The sequence below is a fragment of the Accipiter gentilis genome, chromosome 8, assembly GCF_929443795.1.
Source record: "Accipiter gentilis chromosome 8, bAccGen1.1, whole genome shotgun sequence".
Taxonomy (NCBI): domain Eukaryota; kingdom Metazoa; phylum Chordata; class Aves; order Accipitriformes; family Accipitridae; genus Astur; species Astur gentilis.
The window spans coordinates 35,885,577-35,911,755 of NC_064887.1; the positions used below are offsets into that span (position 1 = coordinate 35,885,577).

At 38.0% G+C, this 26,179-nt stretch overlaps 1 protein-coding gene across 4 annotated transcripts in view; it reads right to left on the reverse strand.

The window, feature by feature from the left end:
• KIFAP3 (kinesin associated protein 3) overlaps positions 1-26,179 on the reverse strand; it is a 74,705-nt gene that overhangs the window by 12,063 nt on the left and 36,463 nt on the right. For 2 of the 4 annotated variants that reach the window (XM_049809315.1, XM_049809314.1), the window contains exons 14-20: positions 25,967-26,132; positions 25,633-25,758; positions 25,210-25,308; positions 23,664-23,749; positions 13,927-14,116; positions 9,497-9,596; positions 5,193-5,222 (exon numbers count right to left, since the gene is read on the reverse strand). In XM_049809315.1, the coding sequence (XP_049665272.1) occupies positions 5,193-5,222; positions 9,497-9,596; positions 13,927-14,116; positions 23,664-23,749; positions 25,210-25,308; positions 25,633-25,758; positions 25,967-26,132 (797 nt within the window). Of the gene's footprint in view, positions 1-4,192; positions 4,247-5,192; positions 5,223-9,496; positions 9,597-13,926; positions 14,117-23,663; positions 23,750-25,209; positions 25,309-25,632; positions 25,759-25,966; positions 26,133-26,179 lie in introns of those variants that run through there. The other 2 variants (XM_049809317.1, XM_049809316.1) reach the window with 2 other exon arrangements.

Genomic DNA, 26,179 nt, shown 5'->3' on the forward strand with positions numbered 1-26,179 from the left:
ATTTTATATGTTATGTTAATTTTTATACTAGAGACTTGTTTGCAGCACATGTTCAGTTCAGATGATAACCACAAGAAATATCCCACTGATATACAGGACTTTTTGAAACTACTCATTGTAAGTTTAATTTTGAATCCTGTGAGCATGCTTATACATAGCATACAAAACACCCCTCACTTTATTACAGTTTTAAATCTTTCTTCCAGGTCTGGCCTTGGAACCACTTGTGTCTTGATAAAATAGGTCACTTGAAAAAGGAAAGCTCAATAAAATGAATTACAAAACCAACAAGATTAAACTGATTGTGCTGTTTTTGTACAGTGCAGCTGAATTCTGCAAATATGCTGCTGGCTGTGGTTTGGCATTTAACAGCATGCGATCAGTGAGAAGGAGGAAATTTTATTCTCATTAACTGTTGCAGATTTACTGCAGTGAAAAAGGGCTATGTAACCTGAGAAGTGACAGAATGGAAAGATCAAAGCAGCAGTCTGGAAACTAAATAAACCTTCTGGCTACTTCCTGCAAGGAAAATTCACTCTGGCAATGTAAAACAGAGTCCAGTTAAAAACTACTCTCAGTTTTATGAGCTGTCACAGCAGCTTGAGTGGTTTGGACCAGTCAAGTTTAGAACATTATATTTCCTTGTTTTTGTCTCAGATACTTCTGTAAGCAGTTTTATAGTTTCTTTTTCTTTTTTTTTTTTTAAAGAGAAAAATAAAATTCTTTTCTTTTGGTTGAAATCGAGAAGGTCACAGCTAAACTCATTAAAAACAAGCAGGTCTTCATTTGCACATTCCATTCCCGTTTACTATGTTTTAATATTTTACTTTGAGATTTATAAGCAATGTACATTTGCTTTAATAACTCTTCCGCATTCTGTTCACTTATTGTTTAATATAAGTGCAAATCAGTTTACAGAGCCCAGATGGCTTGTAACCAGGGAGCCAGTCTATTCCTAGTAGCACATCTGGAGGAACTAAGAGCAGCAGACAGAACGTGGGAATTAATTAATGTTACATTTCAGAAGAGACAGACCCAGGTTTGGGGGATTTTTTGGTAAGACATTCCAAAGGACTTGAGCTAACTGCTACAGCATTTAGTATTCTTTTACAATTCTTAATAGCCACCTAAACCATGTCGGTTAAATGAGGCCAACTGCAGGTGGAATATAGTAAAATAAAAAGCAACTAAAAAAAATGTAATAGTGAATGCAAGTGAAAGAGGCCCAAGTATCCTATATTCCAAAAGAGCTGAAGTGCATTAAAACCTCAACGCTAACTCTCTTCCCAAACAGCATATGCAACTTGCTGAAAAAATTGCACTTTTAAAATATTCCCAAGCAAGCTATTTCATCTCTTAGCATACTAGTATAATTGTTCAGAGCAATTAAACAGCTCTTACAGTAAATGAAACAAGTGCAACATGATCCTTCATGATTATGGACCACACACCTTGGAGAAGTGGTGTGGTCCAGTCACTGGGGCACTACAAGAGCAGTCAGGGAGAGCACTGCTCTACTCCAGGCTCTGGCACCTGACTTTGGATGAGTAACTTCTCTTCTCCTTGCCTTTGGTTCCCTGCCCATCTTGATTATCAGCTCTTTGGGGCAAGGACTGTGTGTTGCACTGTGGAAGTTGTCTGTGTGTTGGGGGTTACAAGGAGAGCTGCTTGGAAGCTTCTCCTCCTACAGTCTAAGAACAGAATAATAATAAATAAACACTCAAGCACTTAAAAGAGATGTTGTATATAGAATACTAAAGAATATTGTCCTCATCTGGATATTCCCAAATTACAGGCAGTGCTGGGCCCTAATCCTTTAGTGGTGTGATATGCACAGACCTCCAAATCCTGGGAAAATCTCATTGATGAATATGGGTCATACAGACTCCTGGTGTTCAAAAATGCTACAATAACTGTTCACATCATAACAGCATAATTTGGTCAAACACGTATTAGTGACACCTAAACCGGACTATAATATGATCAGATTGCAGTATTTAATTTCTGTAAACATGACTTTGAGAAGACAGTATGAAAAAACTAATAAAGTGACAGCTAGCAGTGAATATGACCACTACATAAAAAATAAAATAAAATACCCAAACAGGAAAAGTTAAGAGAGAACTAGTTTACTACTGGTGTAGAAACAAATTATTATAAACTAGACATGAAGAAATTCAAGCTCACATTCAAAAGCTCTTAGCAATGAAGCACTCACATTCTGGAAGCACCACTCCCACATTTAAGTACTCAAGGAAAACAACTATACAGTAAATTTTGATTTAGGCCATGATCCAGGATCTGTTGAAATCAAGTTAAGTCTTTCAAGAAGCTTGTCTCAGACTGTGATCAAAACCCTCCAAAAGGCAGCAGTTCCTGCTTCCTTACTACTATCTTCTAGATGCAAGACCTTAATTACAAGCATATGTACCACCTGAACAGGCACTGATGAACAAAAACTTACCTGCCTATTTCACATGAATAGTCAGTAAATGCTGTATTGTCCAAGTCAGAAGTGTGCTTTATCTCTTACGTCAAGCCATGTAGAGCCATATTAGCAATTTAGTGAAATCCTCCTGACCATATTCAGTTTAACTTCTTTAAAACAAAACATGTAGGCAGTTAAGACAACAGAATATGATAAAAAAATAAGATTCTGCTGCCACTGACAACATTTTTGTGGGATTAACACTCCCCCACCCACCCCCACCCCCCCAGCCAAAAAACCCCCTTATTTGTCTCCAGAAACTTCATTGGTTCAGGGCTTCTCTTTAAGGCCTTTTCGAATTTGTTTCAGTGGGATTTACAATTTGCTAATACTGATGTGTGATAAACTAATAAAACCTGCCTACAAGGTTATAGGCCCAATTTACTAATAAAACCTAATTCGATTCTCTTGGGAAATGCAAATTAAATAGTGTCCAAATGGTAGAAGCTGAGTACAACTGTGCTGAACATATTGCAAAGGCAAAAAAGTTGGTTTTGTTTTTAAAATAAATTTTAAGTATGGAAAAGAAAAAGTAATGCACGGAACTGTAAGAAATATCACTATGGTAAAATGTTTGAAAGTAGAATCATATTTGTAATAATAATTTACATTGTTAGCTTTTCTTTCCATTAGTTAAAAGATTTTATTCTCACTATATGTCCACCTCTATGACAGGAAAGCATCACTGCCTCTATTCAAACGAAGATGAGAGAGAGATGTGGGTACTTTCAATTCTGCTGTAGCACAGACCCCACCATAAGAACATGTTTTTTATCTAAGCTATCTTTCCAAGAACCATGAAACAAAGTTTCTTCTGCCACTGATGGCTGTAAAGGGTTGCCTGAGACAGCTCACTTTTGCTGTCTACTAAATGTATTAGTTTTTCACCTTCAGAGATAGCCTGCAAGGTGGCACTTAGCTGCTGAAAGGCTGGCAAGGGAATATCGAAACTTCTAAATAAACTGCATGTTACTGAAAACACAACATGGATGAGAAATACTCCATAGCAGGGTCACCAGCTCCTTCAGTCCTTTCCTTAGGAAGAAGGTTCTTTATATCAGCAATACATCCTGTAGGGTTTAGAGACTAAAGCAAGGAAGAGATGAAATCCTTACTTCAATGCTTGAGAAGTACAACATGTGACTGCTTTTAGCAAAGCTAATTGAAGATGAGGATCTATATGGAAGATAGCTACAAATGTCACTGTAGGATTTAAGGTACAGGTACAACCATTCAAAAACATTTTGATAAAAATTCACAAACTGAGCATTTGCCAGCATCTGATGTGGTTCCTGTACCTGACCTGAACAGGGGCTGAATTCAGCTGTGACTCAGAACTGGGAGTTCACGCCACATTGCAGGAGTCAACAGGAATGGAAGGCTACAGACCTAGGTCTTTCCCCCATGAAAAATCAGATCTGATTTTCATCAGGGTACCCAAGCAAAAAAGCCTGTGGACACAACTATTCTTGCCCTTCAATGTGGACTTTTAGCACATGCAGACATCACACGTGGGTAGCTTAGCTAGAGATAAGCAAAGTCACAGTAACACTCTTCCCCGTGCTCCCACCAGGACCCATGGCCGTGTATTAAGTTATTGAAGCCCACATCACCGCAGTTTCCATCAACTCAAGACACAACAGCTTGGTTTTGCATGGCTATACTTGCCAACAACATACACAGCTTAACCGAAGTCAATGCAGAGCAGCCTGCAAGGTCCTGGCTCCATATACTTGGCTCACAAAATATCACGATGACCTGCCATGACAAGAAGAAATGCAGCTACAGTTTTAGGCTGTAAATCCAGGAAAAAGGAAAGATGTTCCACCAAGGGCAGAGACAGACAGTCACCCCATAAAACTGGTTTTGTTTGACATGCCAAACCTCACTGCTTCCTGGGAAGAAGCTTCAATCAGATCTCTGTTGAGAGGAGATGTGAGCGCACACACCGGGAAGAGCACACACAGAGGAACGCCTTGTCTTAGTGAAAACAAAGATTGTGCAATGGCAGCTCTGCTACATTTTATAATGAGGTTAAAGCATTCTGTACTGGAGAAAACTTCCTCGGGAAGAAAAAAAAAGTTTTGGCTAGCTCTAGCATTCCTAACTATTAATCTTTATAAAGCTACAGACAGAGAGGATTTGGGAACTCTCATGAAGATCTTAACAAAAAAATCGGCTTTTGCACTTAAAGTTTGTACCATCATCTAGTTATAGCTGGGAAAGGTTAAAAAGTGGCCTCTTCCCCAAAGGGTAAGAAAAATGCTGTGGATGTCTCTATTATATTTAGCCATCACTATTATGTTTGTGTCTTAAGAAAGTAATTAGTCTCCAGAAGGTGATTAAAATTTGATAAATGACCATAGATTCTTGAAGATGTCTTTCAGCTGGTCTTTATCCCTTGCAGCTCAGACACTAAGCTGTCATCACATCAGCTGAAGGTGAGGGATTTTTTTGTTTGCTACAATCATAAAACTTTCACTCTACATTAAGAGTTATCAGAACCAGGAGCCTTGAATACAGATTTTAATAACAGATGAAAATTTCAAATCTATGCCTATTGTCCATCTGCTTCTGAAAGGCAGTAAGATGATTCAAAGCTGGTAATCGCAAAAGTCTTTTCCTAGCCAATGAAAAAAACCTGGATACAAGCTGTCAAAACAACCTTCTCAGTCATGTATTTTCTGCTGAATGGAAAACATACCTTACGATCTGTTTGCATGCTGCTCCAAACCTTTGGGGAAAACAAGAGATGCTGTTTATGTACTTCATAACCGCTTCTGTGTACATTATATTCTGAAATAAGTCTATTTATAGACATCATACACAACAGCACAACTCCACTAAGAATATAGTTCAGAAATAATTGCTGTAAACTAAGCTGCAAAACACACAAGCTAGATTACTGGAAACAAAGTATTTCTATTTCTAACAATGCTTTGCGTCCCTAAAGTGAGGGTGGCACTATTAGAAAAATGGCAACTTTCCAGGTCTTCACTTATGTGCTGCTTCTCCTTTATGCTGACATGTACCAGAAACAACAATTATCCCTGCTTGCTTCAGGATATGTCCAGAATAGCAAGCGTGCAAGCAAATCTACAAACTGAATTAATGGCTAGATACTTCTACAATTCCCTTCAAAGTTGTTTTGTACTTCATGATGCAGGAATTGATCATGCAAGGTAGCATTCTCAAATCTTGACAGTAGTTGGTACTCTAGGTTTCAAAGGAAAGTCTAAGAAACCCTGTGAAGGGACAGCAATGTCTTTGAAAAATGCAGCCCCTAAGATACTCTACCTAATTCGCCAGATCTATTGATGTTCCTACTGCTAATACTATTACTTCGTGTTTCCCTCTTAAAAAATAATGGGGGGGGAAAAAAACCCCTATGTGCTAATGCAGTGAGCGCAGGTACCTATAAACGCCTTTAATTTTTTTAAACTCCTGTTTTACTCTTCATTTCAAAAAAGGACTTCCCTACCCACCTAAGACTATGCAGCAGGTCTAGGTATGTAGGTCCAGTGTCTCCTGGGACAGGGACTCCACAGGAGATGGTTGTGATATCCCTGCCGGGTTACAGAGAAGTCAACCACTTCACTGACTGTGCATCCGGATACAGCTTGCTGCTCCAATTCCCCTGAATTTCCTTGAATGTAACGTGGTGGAACTTCTAATGGCAGAGGGTGCCCTGGACCTCTGCTAGAACTAGCATCCTACAACCAATGAAGCACATGGTTTTCACTCTCTGCTCAATGCAGTGTAACTGGTGTAACAATCTGATACATGGCAGCTGGTGCGGGCTGAGCTCCCTCACACAGCTATTATTAAATACTGCTTACACTGAAAATATTCAAGGGAACTTGAGTTTGGTTGCGGTCCTTGAAAACCTTTCCTCATAGACCCATTTCTTTGGCTCCAAAACACAGTCGGTGATCACAACACATTTAAGCCCTGGTAACACACTGGGGGCACCAACAGCAGTTCAACACTAGCTCAGCTTCTCAGTGACATACAGGCACTAAAAAGGTAAGTCTTTCTGGCTGACTCGTTAGGCTCTCCTGGAGGCAAGGGGAAGTCCTGATCCAGTCTGAGCACATCACAAGGATAGGAAATAACCTCAGAAAAATTAAAGAGGTAACATATCCCAAGTCTTCCTCATAGGAATGCAGAAAGGAGAAGACAGGATTAGATTATTCAAAGTTAAGTAGCAAGAAGTCAGCTCATGATTGTCACCTACCTCAAATTTCACAGGGTGGTCTTAAATGATGGACAAGACTCCTTCAGAACTCACCCCATTGCTTAGCAAACAACTGTTTCTATTACAGAATTTAAAAGCCTAATATAAAAGGCCAAGGCCAGAAGACAGGCACAACAAACGTGTTACAAATAAAAAAAGTGTAACAAATGAAAAGACCAAAAATATGCATCTACTCATTATTAGGTCATCTCTCTTTGAATTACAAAAAATGTTAGTTGTCTGACTTGCTAGTTGTCTATGCAAATCATAACTCAGCTTTCTTTAAAAAAAATTTCTGAAAACATATTCAAATATTAATAATAGAAAAATGAACCATTTTTATAACAAAAATCTTGATTTATTAAAAGCTGGAACTGGTTAAAAATAAATCCTTGACATAAGGTTCTTGTTAGCTTTAAACTGTAAGCATAAAAATACCCTAGAATTATGTTTTGGTATGGATGAAATGTACACTATATAACACATAAAAAGAGCCTTGACTTGCTGCTATTATTTTTAATTAGGCTCTGTAGCACGTATGGTTTTACCTTCCAACACCAATTCAAATTTGGGAAAAGGGAGGGTCTGACTCTCCAAACTCATGGGACTGGCAATTCCATGGCTCATGCCTTGGAGCACTAATGCATTTTACATTAGCTCTAAGCATCAGGAAATCCTGGCTTCTGGCGCCAAGAAGTTCAAAACCATAATGACACACATCTGAAAACTACGATTCGATTCGTCGTTCGACTGCCAGTATCTATTCTATCAAACCATTCAGTCTTGCTCTGTTACAAGTAGGACAGAACATTTGCAGCAGTCCACACTGTTTCCAATTAGACTGTGTGTCTGGACTGCAGATAAATCCATGGAGCAATCATATCAAAAAAAGTCTTCCTAGAAAACAGAATTCTAATGAGACATCTGAATATTTACAGAGGCTGTCGTCAACAGGCAATTACCAAGTTTGTTGTTAGCCAAACTACAGTTTTTCTGTTTTCTTTCTTGAGGTGAGCCTCCAAAATGCCTTGAGACATTACAAGAAAATTCTACGAATACTTTATTTAACTAGTTATACACCAGATGTATTTTGCTATTCACTTTAGTTGGAATACAATCAGATTAAAGAGCAGCTAACTAACATAGCTCCCTGACAAAGGATCGAAATTTGAGGAAATTTGAGTATTACTTTAACTTTTACCCAAGAGCACTCAAGATTTTTTTTTTTCCCCCAGCTGAACGCTTTCTGGCAAAACAAGAGCATCTTGACTGGGGCTACATCTAAGTTTACTGGAAAAAAAGGATTCTGCAAGCTTCACCCTATACACCTTTCCCCCCACGTCCAGGGGGGAACGAAGACTGTTGGGACCACATACCACATACTCCATGTTCTGGTTAATACAGAAATCTGTCATCTCCTGGGTTGTGTATCTATTTTAAAGTTGAAAATGGTTAAGTCACATAGTAAGACTCCAAAGTAGCATATAGCTCATACTTCCCCTGGTTTCTCTATCACCTGCATGCTCTGAAATGAAGGTTACGCATTTGGAAGTTATCAGTGCCAATATCCCCTTCCCAAACATAAGCTCTATGCAAAGGGTTACACACTAGTCTGAACTTGATACTTTCAGAGTATAAACACTTTCTTTTTTCAAGGGATCCATCTCTTAAGTCCTACTTTTTTTTTTCCTGATCTGAGCATTTTAGTTATTTTGTTCTTAAAAACATTACCACCATTCCACCCTTGCTCAATATTCAGCTTCCTGGTGCTTCACAGGTACAATAAACAAACAAGTGTAACTGTACACTGCCTTTTAGCAATTAAAAGAAGCCAAAGTAAGGGAGAAAAATCTTTTTTGCTTCAGCTGTACATACTGTGAATTACTCATATTTTACAAATGGTGACTAAAGTTGTAAGTGGTGAAAATAACATTCTTGCTTTGGAAAGAAACAACTTCAACCACAGGGCTGGGCATGTCCTGATAGCATCCTGTTAAAGAGATTTCTGTACCTTGACTGTAAAGTGTTTGAAGTATTTCCTGCTAGTGAGTGCACATAATTCATGCTCTATAAAAGGCATTTCCTACACACTACAGGATCTATGAAGATTTTATTCTTTGAAATGAGTCTTTTCTATTTTGAACTCGTGGGAGAAGTCTACTCAGAAATTCGAACTGGAACAGCTTGCTAACATTCAGAAAAGGAGAGGTCATCGACCAGAGGGGGAATTCACAGAAACATCTCCCAAAAGTGAAGCCGACATCTTTTGCTCATCTAGCAAATTTTTAAAGTAAGTGCCATTGGTATTCTAACTGAGAATACCTCGGGAAGACTTAGGTTAAAGGGGGAAAAAAACAAACAAAAAAACCCAAACCCATAGAAATAGTTTTGGCAGCTGAGAAACTTATTTTTAACAATTTAAGAATATTGGAAACAGAAGTCTTCTAGGTAATCAGCATCTCAAGCCTCTCTTTAGATATTTCCCAACAATAATGTCTGAATAGTATTTGAGTAATTGTCATAATATGTAGTTAATTGTGTGTTATAGTTTTACTTTTCTATTCTACAGCTTTTGGAAAGCTATGACGTATTACAACACATATGTTAAAAGAAACATGTAATTCAGAAGACAGACTAGAACTGCTTTTTCAGTGTAAACCATTCCCACTGCTATGAAGGCAGAAACTGTTGAACACCACCAATGAAGCCCTATAAAGAAACTTGAATATCTTGTGTTGGATTATATGCACTCTTTACAAACAGCAATTTACCTGCTAGAGAAGGGATGCTGCCCAACAAGGTCTCCATTCTGAAGATGGTAATCACCGAAGAAATCTGGACTCACTGCTCCATCAGGGGCTATTAGGCCATCTATAAAACCAAGAAAGATACACAGTGACTGTATGAAGGAGCATGACTTCAAGGCAAGTGGGCAACACAACCTGTGCTGGTTTGTCTTAGGAATTCATTAGCAACTTGCAGTATTTCTGGGAAGAGTGTCAAGCGCCAATAATAACTGAAACCCAGCAACTTGAATTACAAAAAAAAAAATCTTACTGGGACTCCATGTAGCTCAGCCTCCTGCCCTGAAAAAAAGCTGTACCTCAGAAATATTCTCTTACCCTTTCTGCCTCAGGTCTGTAAAGATTATATCAAGACGCATCTTGTCTGCCCCATCATGAAAGTGAGACCAGAAAAAAGTAATGAGAAGGGTCAAACATTAATCTGGGCCAGGAGCATAAAAGTAGAAAAGCTGCAAAGGTCTTAATTGTTCAGACTCTAGCCTTTATCACTGTATCTCTTAAAACTGGTTAAGAAAAACAGGAAAGCAACTTCAAACCTATTTCTTTCATCTCCCCCATATTTTAATGTGTTCTAGCTATTTCCTAAAACAGTGGTCTTTTCACATGATATCCTCCCAAGAATATAAGTTACAGTTTCTTTTACTTCCTTTATATGAAGATGCAGACGTTTGTAAAGCCAGTAGTATTCCTTAAAGGCTTCACAGTCTCTGCTTGCTTTATAAGGAAGAGAAGAAAATCAGGGACTAACATTTTCCCTCTGTTACATCAGTGTAAATCCACAGTGTCTTTGAAGTAAAGTCAGTGAACTGACCCCAACTGAATGAGAGCCCAGCTTAACTCTTTCCTGTTCCCATTCACAAAACACATTTCTTGTTAATATTAAGGGCACAGTTCTTACTTGGTAATTAGTATTAGGCTCTAATCAGATAAAACAAGCTACTTCATTAAAACAGACCCTACATCAGTTTGTCTCCACTACTGTATGAAAACAATCCCAGACTTGCAGTGCAGAAAGCATCCCAATAAAAACAGGGCAGAAACAGGTACATACAGACTGATACTTTAATAGTTTAACAGATGAGAGAGAGAGAGAGATTCTTAATGATTAGGAATTTACAAATGCCATTCCACTTTGAAGAAAGAGAGATAAGATCCTGGGAGTCACAGGCCACTTAGCTTAACCTCTGTGGTTTCAAAACTACTAAAACTGCCTGTGCAGGAAGTAGTGGAAAGTTACTTACAGACACAAGGGCTTAGAGATGACGACTCAGGCATTCAAACAAATCTCCCCGTGCTTTATGAATTTACCTGATGTTTTTTGAAGATAATATAGTGACAAATGATAAAAGGAATAGATTTGACACATCTAGATTTCTAACAGACATTTGATGAGGTGCTACAGAGATTCATTTAGAAGATAATACCTCACGGGAAAGTGACTGAATACAACACAACAGATTGTAAATGAAAAATACTAGCCATGATTAGACTACTTTTTAGCAGCATAAGATAGCTGTACATGGCTATATTCTAATTGTATACATGTGTATACAGTATGTGAAAGAGTATTACTTGACAAGCAATCTGGCACAGATCAATATTACTGTCTTTCAGCATGTTCAGCAAGACATGAGTGCTCTGTGATATCATATGGATGTAAAATGACCAAAGAAGAGGAAGGAAAGTTGAAACAGCTATTATTAACACTTGTGTCGAGTCTTCCTATCTCACCACCTATTCTGTATTTTTCACAGAAAAGAAATGAGGGAGAACATTAGCACTTTTATACCTGCAGCACTCCAAATCAAAACCAATTTAAGTGACTATGTATTTTAAACAGTCAGATATGGTTAAAAATTATTTGAAAGCAGAGAGACTTAAAAATAACCTCTATCTTTACATTAATAAAGCAAGCACTACATTTTAACTCTGAGGCTAGAGCGACCACTACTTAAGTGTCTTCAAGAGTGCTAACATTCAAACCATAACACTCAGAGTTATAGCTCATGTGAATTTATAGGAAAATGAAAGCACATGGATAGCATCAGCTACATAGACTATGATTACACAGTTAAGAGACATCTGTTGTTATGTACATTTCAACATAAATTAGGGTTATGTACTTTTGGAATAAGAGAGACACTGAGCTCATGAAGGTAACTTCAGAGATTCCACCAAGTTTTTCACGTAGGTTTAAATTACTGTGCAAGAGATGTTGGTATATCATTGCAATAAGGAACTCGTCTTGCCATCAGTGAACTCAAGAACTATTATGGTTGAGATGGGACTTGTACTGAGCTTCAGCCATCAGTGCAGGTCACTTCTAAATTTATCAAATTGAAATACAAGCATTTAATTTCTGACTGCACAAAGATTTGTATTTTTCTTAATTTCTGACTAAGTAATTCTCTGTCCTTCAGAGCCTCCAAATGCCCACTCCAATTGGTACAATAATCTGTAGCCTTTTCAAAGGAATATTATGTCCCCTCTGGCCACATCTCAAAAGTATAAATCTAGCAGACTTCAGAAGCACACCATTACTAGCATTTGTCAGAAGGAACCTGAGAAGTGAATCTGTATTTTGAATATAATCACCTACTCTCATACCTTTAAAAAAACAAAAGCACTTTTCAAACATCTGCAGAACATATCATTGGAAATCTGCCTCTCCTTCCCAGCCAAATATCAATTCCAACACAAAAAAATCTTTGTTCAAATAACACTAAGCCTGTAACACAAATGATTAAAAGCCAGGAAACTCAGTGTTACGGGTGCCACTCCATCTCTAGCTCACACTGTTGGGAAAAGAAATAGCCCTTGAAATAAGCAAATGTTTATTGTTAAGACCTGTAAGGGGGAGACTACAACAGGCACGCTGGCACGTCTTTTCCTTAGGAAGCCTGAAGGAGACTATGTAATAAAAGACCCTGGTATCATACAACACATGGCTTATACTGCTAACCTCATAGGCCTAGTAGAGCAAGATAAAGCTACAGGATTCAAAAAGGGAAAAACATACCACTAAAAAAAGCAAGTTGCTATGGCTGACATGTAATCAAAAGTAGAAGAAAAAGAATCCTTACGTTCTGATAACCTTTGAGAATAATTTTCGAAATGCTACTGAGATCTTGCACAATTATTTTCTCACAGCAACTACAAGTAAAGCTTATGGGTTTTAGTGGTTTTGTTTTTCTTATTACTATTCCTGCAAATTCATCCAGAGTGACAGAGTTTTGTGACTCATGCTTCATAGCAAAGGACTGGACACTTATGTGGAAAATAAAAACCCACAGACTCAAACCCAGCAATTAAAAACAAAATCAATGCGCACAGTCATCCAGGAGTTTGAAAGGGATACAAAACCACAAGTTTGAGAGCATAAGCAAACTCCTAGTTATGAAGAGTTATGAAGACATTTATCCGGTGGGCAAATTATTTCATGATTTTCTCCTGCAGAGGTTTTTTTTTAACCTTCCTCTGAAACAGCTGGCAATATTGGACTAGATACATCAGGGCCTTAACCCAGTATGGCAACTTCTATTTTCCCAATAACTATAAAACCTTTACAGAAAGAGACAGAGCCAATTCCACTTGAGATCCCACAGAACTGTGCCATTAAGCCCTACTAGTAGGATCAAGCAAAATGATGAGAAACGTCTTTTTTTTCTTTAGAAAATATAGTAGGGTTAATCTCAAATAAGAACATGACTTTTTAAGAATAACTTTGGCGTTTCTTTAACTTCTTCAAATTGTCAAGTAATAAAACTTTTTCATATGAGGAACTAAAAATATTTACAGACAAGATTCACACGCTTCACTGGATACATGAAGGCAAAAATCATACAAACAGATTAGCTGAAAGTCATGGAATGGATTGCCTCTGCTAAGGAACCTACAAGTTTGATGCGGCTCAACTGAAGTCTTTCATCAACATCTGCAGTAAAAATTCCATTACAGAACTAACTCATCAGGCAGAACAAAATTCAGCATCAAATCCCATAGCTTTGAATTTAACAGGGATGACAAAAGGTTTGTGCTTGCAAAGCAAACAAGCTGTGGACACAAGAAATAAGTTTGAAGAACAAGGCTGGGCCACCTTTATTCAAATCAGTTGTCATGGTTGATTAGCACTCTGAGATAGGTCTACTGATATTTCTGAAGACCTGTAACACTTTGTAAGATCATGGATATACAGTACCCAATCCATCATTAACATCCTAAAAAGGACAAGCCCATCCCTGGGGTGAGCATGCATCAGTGCTGGTCCCAGTGACACAAAAGGGTAGCTGTCCCACTGGTTTGAGTCAGCAGTTTCTCTCTACAGCCCCAGGTCAAGCTCCTGTTCCAAACACAGAGGTAGCAATCTCAGTCCTGAATACTAATATATGCTGCCTTACCCGCATTGTAGTAGAGGTCAGGTCTTTCCAGAATATCCCCTTCATGGATGTAGGGCTCAATGCGATCATCACCATACAGATACTGCTCACTGTCATCCATCTGCCGACTCTCCACCATCTCCAGCCACTGAGAGTTATGCCATCGAAATTTCTCACTCTGGATTTTTTTAGCCCATTCCTCATCATATTCCTGTTAAAAATTACCACACAATATTTCAGGATGAGGTATAGACAAAGCTGTTTGGTTTAACGGGAAATAGCAGAGGAATTTAACATCAGCGAAAGATGTAAGTTTCAGGGCTCAGTGACTTAAATCCTCTATTCAGTTTGCAGAGTATTTTGAGCAAACAAAGGAATGATTTTGCAAGCTTTAGGTGTTATTCTGTTTTTGTACATGCAGCAGTACAATCTTCCCTTCATGGTTTATAACCTTACACCATCCAGAAAAAATTCCTGCTTTGAGCAGGGAAGTTCCATCATCACAGTCTCCTCATTTGGTTTATCAAGAAGAGCCAATTATTGACAATTTTCCAGGGGGGTTCAGTAATTAATTACTAACACTTTCCAAATACCCTGGATGTCCTCATTAGATGAGCATTCATTAGGACAACTAGTCACTAGAAAATACAACAAAAAAGGTTGTGATAAAACCAATAAATCTTAATTTCATGAGCTCCAATAAGACAGGATTTAATTTTCAACTTCTTGTCAAATTCTATAATGGCTATGTTTAATATTGAATACCCACAAAAATGGTACACAACATTCGTAATAAAGAGGATATGAGAATTTGAGATACAAAACTAAAATCTGAGAAGAACTTCTCCAGAAAGCTGAGAAAAACAGGATATAGGTTCCAGCCTCTATGGAAACGAAATGTACACATGAAATTTCAATGTGGATTACATCTTAATTGCAGTCAAGTGATGATCACATATATATTCAATATAGAAGGAAGTGACATAGCCTATTATCATTGCAATCAGCTGTTTTGAAGGCTCTTTCTAAACAGACCAGACTATGTGGGCTGCTGATTACCACTGAGGGAACACGGACCTGTAGATAACACTCAGTTTCACAATACTGCTGGAAAGATAGGGCACAGCTAGCTATAGGAAACTCATCAACATATGAAATCCGCAGATGTTATCCATTTGGAAAGATTCACAAATAATGCAACATGGTTGGTACTTTTTTAATGAAAGGACTGTGAACAAGAATAACATTCATAACCAAAGTGTTTCTACTTGTGGGAAGAAATATCCTCATGAAACAGGTCCCACTTCGCTGTCTTCTAACCTAACTACAAAGGAGAGAAAAATTGAAAAGAATTTCTTAACTCTTATGATGGTTAACACATGATCTAGGCAGACTTTCCTTGGAGATCTAGCTGCAGTAGTTTAAGGCTTTTAAAATCCGTTTTACTTAGCCCTGAAGGGGATGAAAATTGTTCACACAATTAGCAACAATGCCTTGGCTGTGGAAGTGGTAATTTCTTAAACTGCTCCAGCTAGACATCCAAAAAAATAGATCTGTACATAACCAGAGATCAAAAAATAGCAGTAAAGACAGTGAGGTGGCTTAGTAGCTCAGGTTAAACTTCAGAAACCCCTATAGACTTAACTTGATCTTTTAAACTGATTTAATATTCAACCCACTTTGACTCCACTGCTATTAACCTGACATAGGTAACACACTCTCTACCCTATGCCTTTTCCACCCTTCTGACTGGTCAATAACACAAAAACCAGCTGGCCCTGTCATTCTGGCAGAGCATTCCCTGACAATGACAATGAATATCTAGAGCATCCAAGATTTCATGGGGAATCATGCAGCATTGTGCAACCACAAACCCTTACTCTATGGCAGTAGGTTTTTAAACTTTGTTTTACTTGGAGAAATGGCAAGTTTGTTTCTCTTGGCTTAAAGCAGAAGGTAAACTCCCTTTTTACAGGACATCCATCCAAGTACCTGCAGATCTGGGGCTCTCATCAGTCTGTGGCATTATTCTATGTTTCCCCAATTCTACCTCTGGTCAACACTAATTACTAGACCTTTCTAATTCATCTCTGCACCATCCTGGCACACAAGTGGTCCTGTTCAAAACCTGGTCTCCTGCATAACTTCCATACATAGAGCAGGTATCACCTCTAGGATCTATAGATATTCTCAGTGCCTAGTGGCCCCAAGAAAATTTCCAGATTTCTGTCAGCCATACAGTAATGCATCAACCTTAGGGAGGGATAAAAAACACCAAAACAAAACATCCAAACCACCAAAACCCAAACACGCATCTGTGTCTCATACTGTTTGGAAAAAGAACATCTCATGCTATTTCTGCCTCTTGATCTTTTCCCCCACTTCCACTCTTGATCAAAAGGAAAGGTGAGAAATAACAGCGCAAAACAAGAGTTCCCCTTGGAAAAAGCAAGCTCATCAGTGAGATTTATACAATGACCAGTAAAAAAAAAAACAACCAAAAAACCAAAACACCCCCACCCCCACCCCCAAAAAAAAACCCCACCCCACCAACAACAGAAGGTCATAACTTTCAATGATGACATCTGACCAGCGTCTTGGAAACATCTCCTTTGCTATATCTGCCAGAGCTAAACTGTGGGCTATCTATTATGTCAGTCTCCAGCAGTTGTGAATTACTTACAAACTTTAGAGAAACACCTTGTAACTGCCAGAAATCATACTGCAGTCTTAAGAAAACTATTCCCAGAAATCATGATTGCAAAGAAGTAGGGGAAAATAAACAAATTTAACAAACAGCAAATTAGACTAATCTGTGGGAAAGCTGAATCCTTTTTACATTACCTTGTTTACCTTTAGAAGTTCTCAAAAGCAGAAAGGCCAGCAACTAATTTACCTAATTCACATTTACCATAAACGCACTTTGAAAACATTTTAATCCTCCCAAAGTTACAACCCAAAATGAATTCCACTTGCCCAACATTGCTGTTCCATTCCACACCACTGTCTGAACATCCATCACAAATAGACATGAACTTCTTATATCCTTCTAAGTTAACACTTCTCAGATCCTAACTGATTTTTTCTTTAGACAACAGGGCAGAATATTCCTATGCATTCTACATTTCCCATCCTATATTAAGAGGCTTAAAACTCCAAGGTATTTTACCTCAATCATTCCACTAAATTTTGGATTAGCAACTGAATGGCAAATAAAGAGATGTAAGACTGAGCATATCTACACATTACTTAAAAAAATCACAAGTTATCCATTCAAGCAGTTTGGCTACTTTGTTACATTTGTACTTTGCATTTCAGTATGAATGTGCAACAAGATCAAAGAAGTCACTGCACCAGAATCGGATCAATGATCAGTTCTGTAAGGAGTTTAATTCTGGCAGCAATCCTAGGAAAGGATGATTTGCAATAATCTAGAACAATTTACATAACCTCAGCACAAAAAAGTTCATTTAAGTACTGCTAGATCAGTAATATGTCTGTACATTTTCCGCAGAAATGTGCAGAAACACCACTGGGTAAATGATTAATGGAATAACATCAGAATGGAAGAAAAGCTGTAAATGCAGGACTACAGCCAAAAGGCACAAAGAAACCAAATTAAAGAAGTTTAGAGAAAAACAATTCTCTAAAACACATCAAGTCTTCCAGTAATTATATTTTGAGCTATTAAAAACATGGTTTGTTTTTGGTTTGGTTTTTTTGTTTTGTTTTGTTGGTTTTTTTAAATTTTTGTGTAGTGGGATTTTTGTTTTGGTTTTGGTTGGGTTTTGGTTTTTTCAAACACATGAAGCACACCTTCTTTACTAAGGAATTCCTGCAAAAATGAAACCAGAAAACTAAACATCATGGAGATACAAACATATCACCCTTCAGTCCTCTTAAATGTTAGGCTACTAGAAAAGCAGCGGGTAGGGGAATGAGAAGAAGGTGGACAGAATGTGCCTATTTTCCAACCCCCTGCCCCCCTCCAAATACTGTATGTTCAGAAACATAAAAGGAATCCTGAAGGTTGATTTTATTCTCTTTGGAGCTCCCTGACATCACTGTTTTTAACATTCGGTTTCCATAAATCCAGAAGTGTCATAGAAGATGTATGGTTCAACTCTGCAAGGAATGTGCCATCCTTTTTGAAGTTCTACTTCCAACTTTGTTTACTACTGAACCATTGAAATATTATGAAGCGTTAACTGGCCTATTATCAGAGCATGTCTGTTCCCTATCAGGGGTCCCCTTTGTCACTGGCTTCCGTCACACCTTGTATCTGATTAACACACTATAGGATAACATAGAGCTACACAGATCTGCTTTGTGTTCTCTCACAGCTGATGAAAAACAGATTTTCCTTTTCACTTTAATGTGGTTGCCCTTTAATTGGGTCTGTAATAGGGTTCATTTGAAGTGATTCCTCATACTAAACTAAAACTGCTATACAGTAAGTAGAATGCTCATTATGTTCAAGGCTCTACTTGGTGATATGTTACATTCTTCATTATTTAACCATCCCTAAAACACAGTTTACATGGAAGGTTAAATTAACCATTTATTAAGAAAGAAAAGATTTATCTTGTCTAGCTATCCAAAAGTTAGGCATGCCATTTAAACTATGTGCCTCTATAAACCAGAGAAACAGATGTTATAGATCACCTTCTGCAGGTGTCTACGACACCTATCTTCGGGTAAGTACCACCGGAGGGCAATTCATTCACAGGCCAAAAAAAAATCCTCCTACCACTCACACCTGTGCTACCCAGAGTCAATTCTTTGCAATCAAGTTCATCACTAAATTCATTCTGATTGGAAGCTAATAGAAACCTGTCATATGAAACTAATGGCAAGGCAGAGAAAGAGTAAACATTCATGCACCCTAAATTCAGGTACCTACATAAAATGTACACCATCCACAGGGTTCCTATATTGTCAATAGCTGAAGAGAGAAACTTTTTTTTTTTTTTTACTTTGGAGGAATGTAAGGTATCTCATTGGCAAGCTGTTATAGAAGTAACAGAGATCGGTGGTTTGGCTTACCTTCCTAGCCTTACAACTCCAAAGAGCAAGTACCAATGCTAGAAAGAAATCCGTCCAAGGTAAGTTTATGTGAAGACAAAAACAATCAGGACATACCTGCCCTATCTAATGCTGCCTGCAGTGCAGTTATTCTTCTAGTCCAGGTAGAGCCTTTCCTGCCACATGCATGCTCTTTGCCACAAAAAGCTACCAGCACCAAAGCAGACTAATTGCAAATTTAACAATGCAGAAGTTGATCAGTGAAAACATTATGTCAACAGTTCAGCCTGCAGCCCCACACCCTAGCTGCTTTACTGCCCACCTCTCTGTATTCATGACTGTTACAGGATGACAGGGGAACAAGAAACACCAGAGAAAGGGGGAAGTCTTGACAAGGGAAGGGAGAACCTTTTTTCCTGGAGTGACTACAGCACTCTTCATGGAAAAAGGACACCAAGCTGGAGTCAAAGGTTATCTATTTTCAGAGTACACTGCCTATTCAAATAAAGACCACACCAAATTCCTGCGGTCTGCTCTTCCTTGATGCAAAGAGAGCTGGCCAACATCTTGCACAGCTGGCCCCAAATCCCAGAACACCGAGAGTTCACATCACATTCTTGCTTCTTATGTGAAATTCCAGCATTCCCAACATGGAGGATTTGTGTCAGGACACTTAGCTAACATGGAAAGATGCAAGCTGTTCATTAACACAGCTTTCCATATGAAGCAAATGTTATTTGGCGTTCATTACAAATACTTGGGGCAAAGAATGAGAGCTGGAAAACACCTTCGGCATGAAGCCCTTCTTAAATCACATGGACAATGCTGTAGCTATCTAGAAGATGTTTTACTTCTGCAGGAAGCATAATGAATGATCCACTCTTGGTAAAAGAAACAAGATGGTACAGCAGGCCTGGATTCAAAGCTGTAAAAACACTGAATAGGAAAGTGGGGGGAAATGGGGTAAGGGGAAGGCTCAGACTAAACAGTCCAAGGATCTGGTTATGATTAATTAAATATCCTTTGAATAAATGAGGAAAATTATTTAACTGCAGTAAGTCCAAGCTAGGAGCAGAAAAAGAATGAGAAACCTGAGAGATTAATAACCCCCTCAGCTCTTGATAATATTGTCTGAGGTGAACAGAGTAAAACCATCTTGAGTAAGCTGACATTTCTTTCTACAAGCCTTGAGTTGCAGGTGTCCAGGCTTCTAAGGAAGAGGGAACTTAATTTGCTGGAGACTCCTATATCAGCTGTTGATTCCAGGCTTTCAGGTGAGCCATGACACCTGTTCCACTTTAGGTGTACAAGTACACTAAACTAGCTGCTTGGTGTCAAGACTCAGCACAACACAAGACTGAAGCATTCCTAAATTATCAACACAGACTTTCTTTTTAACAAAAGGGATATCTTGCATCTACCAGTGCAAAGCTGAGACTCCCCAGTACATACTATGCTAAAGCAGCACATCTGTTTCAGTTCATCAATGGCAGAGTCCAGCCAAGCTATATTAAACAAATCATCGCTAGTGTAACATTTCCATAATTTCTGTGACAATTACTTTACTACGGAAAGTGTATCTCCCCTAAGGCTTATAAGGCATCTGATTTTCTTCAGTGTTATTTCAATCACACTATATAGAGCTTATTGATGAGTGAAAGAAGCATTTGTCTCCCTGAGAAGAAATTACTTTCAAATCTCTATTCTCTAACATTTAGTTTCTGATTTCCATCATCAGAGGAACTAATCCTGTCAGCATATATAGAACAGCAATACTGAAAACTTAAGTTTTTCTTGTTGTGGATTTAGCACAGATAAGAAGTTTCACCAATCTTAAAGACTACTTCTGGTCAGACACCTCCAAAGGCACTGAGTGTGTAAAACTGCCACACAAACAAACATCTCGGTGTTTACAGGCTGCTTTACCATATCCTCTGAGCTGAACGGCAAAACAACTATCAAGATCTGAGGTTCTGATAACTTAATGTTTCACATCTTCTCCCATCACCATCTGGAATGTGTTGTCATTTTTGCCTGTGATTTTTGGTACTAGGAGACAAAGTGCAACCAGCTTACAACATTGCCAAGAAAGCAATCAATTAATGGTTCTCTCCGTCTTCCAGAAAAGAGGGTATATTGTGCTTCCTGTTCCCCATGGGGGCATGGTGTTAGTTATGGCTTACACAACTTAAAACCCAACAGCTAGATAATAAAGCTCAAAAGACCCTTGCAGAAAGGGAACTCTCCTAACTTACCAGTGAACACCATTCTAAGTGTGGCACTGCTCCACAACCAAAGAAAAAAAAAAAATTTACTACCACACAAACTACTCTCAGTACATGCTTGATCTCTTTCTCCCCTACCCCCAATAACAGCAGTACCATATAATTTCCTCCCTTTATGCTTCCTCAAGGCTCTAGAAGTCCTGTCCAATACTTCTTGCAAGTTAAGAAGCCTTTCCCTTCCATTATCATAGCACTCCTCATTTACTCATAGCTAGCATAAAATTACCTCTTCTTAGGAAGAAAAAAGCCAAGTACATTTTACTCAAATGTTAATACTGAATGTGAAGCTATGTCTTAATGTATTTATTCTTCTAGATTCTATAAATGTTGCTTAATAATATTACTGACATAATTTTTCAGTAACGAGATACTAGTACATACTGTGTTGTAAAGCTCCCCAACGTGAACAAATCCAACGCCTGAGACACTTAGAAATGGCACTGGCCCCAAGATAAAACAAGCGTGGATTGTCTGGCCTCACCCAGAAGCTAAAAATCTTTCTACTGTTTCCACTGGAGATGTCCCTGGAAATAATTGATCTTGGTAAGCTGAACATAGTGCCCGTCATAATTAAGTACTAAGTGCAAATTCATCTTAGTTGAAAACTTGCCCTCAATGAATGTCAACAGCAACTCTGCCACTAACTGCCTGCCACGATTTTCATTCCATACCTCCACAAGGCAAAACCAGAGCCAGATAAAAAGAATTCCAACACAGAAAATAATATTAATCTAAAAAAAAGTAGTAAAGTTACATAAATTATAAGGCATTACTAATGAGTATAACAGAAAAAAGACAAAATAGACTATAGTATTGTGCAACGTAAGTTAGGTCTTACACTACACTAAACCTTTCAGAGAACAAGCTGCAATATGCATAATTCAACTGAAGAAACTAAGCAGATGATCGGAAAAGCATTAAGGTAGTCAAAGGCACTACTCTTCACTCATAGTTAAGTTCTCTTTGGCTATAAGATTTAATTTCATGACAGCTACTCTACATCCAAAAGGATGTACAGTCTGTACAATCCTCAGACACTACAAAATGCTGAGATTTCTTTTTATCAATAGAAGTCAATTCAATTAAACAGGCCAGGAGGAATTTTAACAAGGAAATGCAACTTTTAAGTGGAATCAGTTTCACAATGTCTTTACTTCATTGAAGAATACCCTAGAAAATATTAATGCTTCTAGAGTCAGGGATCCCCAGAAGCAGATTATACATGCTATACATGCTATAAGAGCTGATAAAGCAATAGCACTCCATAATTTACTATTCTTTCTTTTTTCCAGGTTAGCAGCTTAATACAAAACAACTGTCCCAAAAGTTTATTGTGATCAATGGATAGCTGCACAAACGAAGTCATGTAGCTAAAGGAAACCTATTGTCATGGTTTAACCACAGCCACCAACTAAGCACCACACAGCTGCTCGCTCACTCACTCCTGTCCCCCACCCAGTGGGATGGGGGAGAAATATCGGAAACGTAGTAAAACTTGTGGGTTGAGACAAGAACAGTTTAAGAGAACAGAAAAGAAGAAACTAATAATGATAATGGTAACACTAATAAAATGACAACAGTAATAATAAAAGGATTGGAATATACAAATGATGCACAGTGCAATTGCTCACCACCCGCCGATCAACACCCAGTTAGTCCCAAGCAGTGATCCCCCCCAGTTTCTCTACTAGATGTGACGTCCCATGGTATGGAATACCCTGTTGGCCACTTTGGGTCAGCTGCCCTGGCTGTGTCCTGTGCCAACTTCTTGTGCCCCTCCAGCTTTCTCACTGGCTGGGCATGAGAAGCTGAAAAATCCTTGACTCTAGAGTAAACATTACTTAGCAACAATGGAAAACATCAGTGTTATCAACATTCTTCTCATACCTAGCTCAAAAACATTGCACTATACCCGCTACTAGGAAGACAATTAACTCTATCCCAGCTGAAACCAGGACACCTATCCAACAATTGAGGACAATATTAGAGAGTTCAATATTATACTAACTGTCCCCCCAGCAGAAAACAACCAGCTTCAGGATCACCACCCACATTTTCTTTTTGAAACAAATATTTGCATCAGGTGATATAGAAAAGCTGAATAAAAGTTGCTGGGTAACAAAAGCCATTTGTTTGGAGAACTAAGAAATAATAAAATGTAGTGTGATTAATTTATTTAAGTATAAAAGCACTCTTTAAAAGTGTTTGTAGTGTAAAGCTAACTAGTATGAATTTTCAAAGTATATATGCACTTTTTTCAGAGTCTGATACACAGACCAGATTAAAGATTGTCATTGTCCCATGAAAATTTATCTTTTACCTATGTGATTAGAAAGCTGCACATGAAAAATATCCTCAATTTACAAGTTATTGCTACTTAGTTATTTTAGAATTCTCATGTAAAGAGGTTCTTGAAGGACAGATGATAAAAAAAAAAAACAGACCTACCGCTATAATATCCAGAGTGTTGTCACAAACTTTACGAATCTCAGCATTTTTATCATGCATCAGGTCTATAAGATAAGCTGGAGCCTCTGGAAAGAAACTGTTAAGGAGAAAGGCCTTTTTTTTTTTTTTTTTTTTTTTTTAACAGCCTAGGCTTCTTCCAACTGCAAATTTCATTAAGTACCATAGTCAGGAATTTTCCATCACATGTGAAGTTCAGCAGCCTTCTCTCAACCACTTCTTTCTTTTAAAATCACATTAAGATACCCAAATGTTCTTCAAAATTGCTGAAGAAAGATTACATGTCCCTTAAAGAAAATACATTCTGATCTGTTACAAGAAATCCATGCACCTAACATGTTAGTCCAAAAGGCATAGATTCTGTGGAATGGTTTAACCTTTTGAGACTGTTACTTTTGTAATCTTTAGGGAGTCTTCTTGTTTTAAAAAAAAGGTTTCCAATGTATTTGTCTCGAAAACACTGAAGATAATCTACTGTGCACATGATAGCACTAATACTAGTCTTGTTCAATTTGAGTGAGAAAAGCATTGTTCAAATGATGGTGCTTTATCATTACAGATATAAAGAGAGATGCAATTAAGTGTGCTGTTTGTTTTGTTTTTTTTTTAAAGCTAACTACCTAGGAGTCCAAACAAGAGACAAAGAACAACATCCCAAATAGCTTCTCGGATATTCCACAGATCTTAAAGGGAAAAGGATATTAAGAAGTAGCCCTTGTATTGTTAGCAAAGTAATCACTAATCTGTTATCCCAACAAGGGCTCCATTCAACCTCTTCCTTATGTTTCAATAAAATTTAACATTCAGTTAAGGCCCACAAAGACAACTAGTGCCTCTTTCCACAGTTTTTGGATCACCTGAATGAGCTCAACATCAGCAGTGACTGAAAGAATAAGTAGTAAAGACTTAATAAGAGTTATAAGTACCATACAAAAAAATTGAGCAGATCCATGACATGAGGCAACCGAACAACAGATTCAGTAATCAGGTAAAAAAAGGAGAACAGAAATCAAATTCTCCATAGCAGGAAGAAGATGGCAGACTTATGCCAAACAAAGTTCAAAGAATAATTAGGTGGACAAAAAATACACAGCAGGCATTATTTATGTTGTCTAGACCGATATGAGAAAGAATGTTATTATTTTAATGCACACAACTTCAGACTATGCAACATATACATATAAAGGTGCAGCGCAAGAAGTTTGTCTATACTCTATGTAAGTTTTTCTATGGACTATGATTTTGACTATGATCTGCAAAACAAATCCACACAGTAATTTAGATCAGATAAAAACTAATGGGTCATGTCCAGTGATCCCCCTCCCTGTTTCAAAGCAAACTAACTTTTAATCTTTACTAATAATCTTGCAGTCCCTTTACATGCTGAGGCTGCTTGGATTTTCTTCTTCAGCTGAAATAAACCATTTACAAAGAAACCTCTGAGATCAGGAGGTTTATGCAACTGATACAGGCCAAACATCAGTGATGGCAAATTAAGTGCTATAACTCTAGTTGTTTAAAAAGATACGTGTTTCCTTGATAATGACGTCTCTGGTGGCTTGGTGGAAGACCATCTGATAAAATACATAGATGATCTGGCAGACAAACTCATCGTCTTCCTGCTGAGCTGCAAGGAAAAAAAACCACCACAATTTCAGATCTCACAACTAGAAGCTCTTGATGCTTAGAGAAAGCCCAGTTCTTACATGTCAGCTAGACAGTCAAGTAGAAAGACCACAGATTGAAGCAAGCGTTGTGGAGGTATAGGAAAAATCAAATCTATTAGACTACTAGTCTCTCTATCAATAACGGAGGAATTGCTCTTCCTTTCATATACAAAACACCTACCTCTGCCTCACAAGAGAAAATGAATGGTGCATTTGTTACAGCACAGCTATGTCAACTAAATGTCTCTGAAAAACAAGACCTAAAGTCAAACATGGCAATATACCATTTAGAAGCTCAATGAGCGCAGGGATGATTCCAGATTTAGCCAGCAGAGCAGCGCAAGAGTCATCCATAGAAACTGTTCCAATCATTATCACCACTTCTAAAACGAGGTCATCTTCTGCAGAACCTGGTAAGTCAAGACAAAGTATTACCTCCTAGAAATTCTAATCTTGTGGCAGTTGTATATTTATCTGTAGATACGATTATGTTCTTCAGTGTTACGTTTCCCCAAACAATCACAAATTTTAAAGGTAAACAGACTCTACTCTGAAAGTGCACTCTAAGTATTCTTTAGGAGAATCTACTTTGAAAGACTAACCAAATTTTGTACAGACCTGGTTTTAGCTTATCCTTGAGGTACGGAACCAGTTTGTACTCTTTCAGCACAAGTTCCCAGTCCAGATCTGGTAAGGTCAAATTTGCAAGTGTTCCCAGGCATTCAATCACAAATTCCTCTTCTTCATCATTTGATATTTGAGCTGCTAAATCACCAACATAGTCCTAAAGAAAATACAGGTGAATAATTTGGGGTTCTGAGGAACTCACAA